General features: G+C 47.9%; 1 protein-coding gene across 1 annotated transcript; it reads right to left on the bottom strand.

Annotated features, from left to right (window-relative positions):
- Window positions 1–303: 303 nt before the first annotated feature.
- Window positions 304–1,416, bottom strand: SSTR5 (somatostatin receptor 5). The gene has a single exon (XM_010003577.1). The coding sequence runs from the start codon at window positions 1,414–1,416 to the stop codon at window positions 304–306; it is 1,113 nt and encodes a 370-aa protein (XP_010001879.1).
- Between the last annotated feature and the right edge of the window lie 1,095 nt (window positions 1,417–2,511).

The following is a 2,511-nucleotide window of genomic DNA, read 5'->3' as shown; positions in this document are numbered from 1 at the left end:
GGTTTAGTGTTGTTTTCCATCACCAGAGCAGTAGGAAGCCAGCAGTGTGCACCAGCAGATCAGGTCTCCAGGCACAGAAAGTGGCAGCACACACCTGATGCAGCTAAAACACCATAAGGGCCAGAGCACCATCACAGCCCAGTGCAACCCAGAACACTTTTAGCTGGGAAAGGAAGGGGACTGAAGAGACATTTATGTACCTTTATTTGAGCTTGTGGGTCTCAGTTTTTAGCTTTGCTATGAATACATCTCTCCTTTAAGTCCCCAAGGTCTACAAGAGCTTTGCAGCACCAGGCCATGCCCTTAGACCTTGCTGGTCTGCATATGCCCATTGAATTCAATATTTCTGTGGGTTAACATGGATTCCTGCAAGCGGCTGCTGTTCTCCTGCCTGTGTCCAATGGGGTCACCATCCTCTACACCGTTGCCCTTTCGGAGGCACAGGACTTTCTGAAAACTCTGCTTGAAGTTGTCAGAAAGGAATCCATAAAGAATGGGGTTGGCACAGCTGTTTGCATAGGACAGGACCACCACAAAGAAGTACACTCCTACCAACACAGGGTCTTCTGGCAAGATGAATATCAAGTTGACAATGTTCATCATGTAAAACGGGAGCCAGCAAAACACAAAGACCACCACAATGATCACCACCATCCTGGTCACCTTTCTCTCTGATCTCCTGCGCCTCGTAGACCCAACTCGGATCCCTGAAGACTTGACTTTAATCACGATCAGCAAGTAGCAGAGACAGATCACCAACAAAGGGCCAAAAAACCCAAGGACTGACGTGTAAATGATGAATGCTGCTGACCAGATGTTGACAGGCTCTGGCCAGTTCATGTTGCAGGTGTGAAAGTCTTCCTGCACATCCGAAAAGATGATGACTGGAAGCACCACCAAGAATGAGAATGTCCAGACAGTCACGCTGATGAGCTTGGCCACCCTGGGACGTCTCCACTTGGTTGATTTGATGGGATGAACCACAGCCAGGTATCGGTCCATGCTCATCACAGTCAAACAGAAAATACTAGTGAACTGGTTAATACCATCTACAGTCATCACCAGCCTGCACAAAAAGGAGCCAAAAGGCCAATAGGAGATGGCGTTTTGGGTGGCCAGGAAGGGCAGGCCCAGCATGAAGAGCACATCAGCAACAGCCAAGTTCAGGATGTAGATGTTGGTGACAGTTTTCATCTTGGCGTAGCGCAAAACCACGTAAATGACCAACGTGTTGCCACTGAGCCCAACTGCACATACCAGGAGGTAACAGATGGGGATCAGGACTTCGTGGATGTACTTGAATGAGGGCTGCTCTGAGAGTGTCCCATTCTCTGTCACACGAGTCAGCAGTGAGGAATTCACGTTGCTGGGGCTGACTTCTGGGCTAAAGGTGTTGGAGAAGTATAAAGGATCCATAACTTTGAGCCCTCCGTTTTTCTTTTAAGGCTAAGAGAGATTAAACTTCATGGGCATCTTGTTCCTAGAAAGGGAAAAATAATAATAATAAAAATAAAGAAGAAAAGGAGAGAAAGAAAGAGCCAACTCAAAGTAGACTGAGTTTTACACATAATTTGATTTCTATCTTCAGTTGGAATTTGTGCTGGAATTATGCAGTGAACACAGGGGATGAGATCAATGCCTGAACAAAGAGACTGCACAATGAGAGAGCCCAAGTGCTCATCCCAGTAGCTGGTGGTCTCAGTTTCACTTTCACAGGTTCCATGGGGTGGGATCAGGGCTGGATGTAAGTGTGAAGATGGGAGGCAGTAACTCAGCATGCATCCTGCCAGGAGACACCAGAGAGAGGACAGAGGGTGATGGGCACTTCACTTCCCAGGCAGAAGTTTTCCTGCAGCAAAGGGCTCTGAGCGCCCTGGCACATGGGCTGCTTGGGTCCAGAGCCTGCTGGCCACAAGGCCAGTCCTTCCTCTGCTGATGAGCAATGTTAATTCTTGCTTACTTCCTGTGCCATGTGGCAAGCAAACCTCTCCCTTGGCCTGTCTCACTCCCAGAATCTGTTGTACACACACGTCTTTCTTCCCAACTTGCACAAAAATACACAAATCCAGGACCCACATTTCCCCTGAGCTTGCAACCTAAAAACTGATACAGAAAATGTCAGAAGATAATTTTTAAAAAAACCTGCCAGCACAGCAGACACCAATCAGACTGAAAGCAGAGCCCTGGCACTAGTGATAAAAGTTTTAAATCTGATTAGATGCAATTCTGCTGTCACTTAGTGGAAGGTGCCTGGAGAGACTCAGGGACTGACCCAGTCCCTTCTCACTCCAGTACCAGCTCGTGGTACTTTCCCAATCCAGTACCACAGACAGTTCCCAGCTCTTCCTACCTGAAGCTCGGCTGTTGCACAGGTCTCCCTGTTTACATAGAAACAGTCACAGCTTGATATATTCAAATGCCACTTACTGCCTGGCAGAACCAATCGAGAACCCCCAGGGAGCATCAGCAGCTGTGTAGGTGGGGAAATAAAACCCTCCATAACATCCAACA

Source organism: Chaetura pelagica, unplaced genomic scaffold (assembly GCF_000747805.2).
Source record: "Chaetura pelagica isolate M959 unplaced genomic scaffold, ChaPel_1.0 scaffold408, whole genome shotgun sequence".
Lineage (NCBI taxonomy): Eukaryota > Metazoa > Chordata > Aves > Apodiformes > Apodidae > Chaetura > Chaetura pelagica.
Note: the sequence above shows the minus strand (reverse complement) of the source record. Positions and strands in the feature narration are given on the sequence as shown.

Excerpts from the sequence above, each read along its gene's own strand:
- SSTR5 (XM_010003577.1), bottom strand. The coding sequence starts at position 1,416 with ATGGATCCTTTATACTTCTCCAACACCTTTAGCCCAGAAGTCAGCCCC.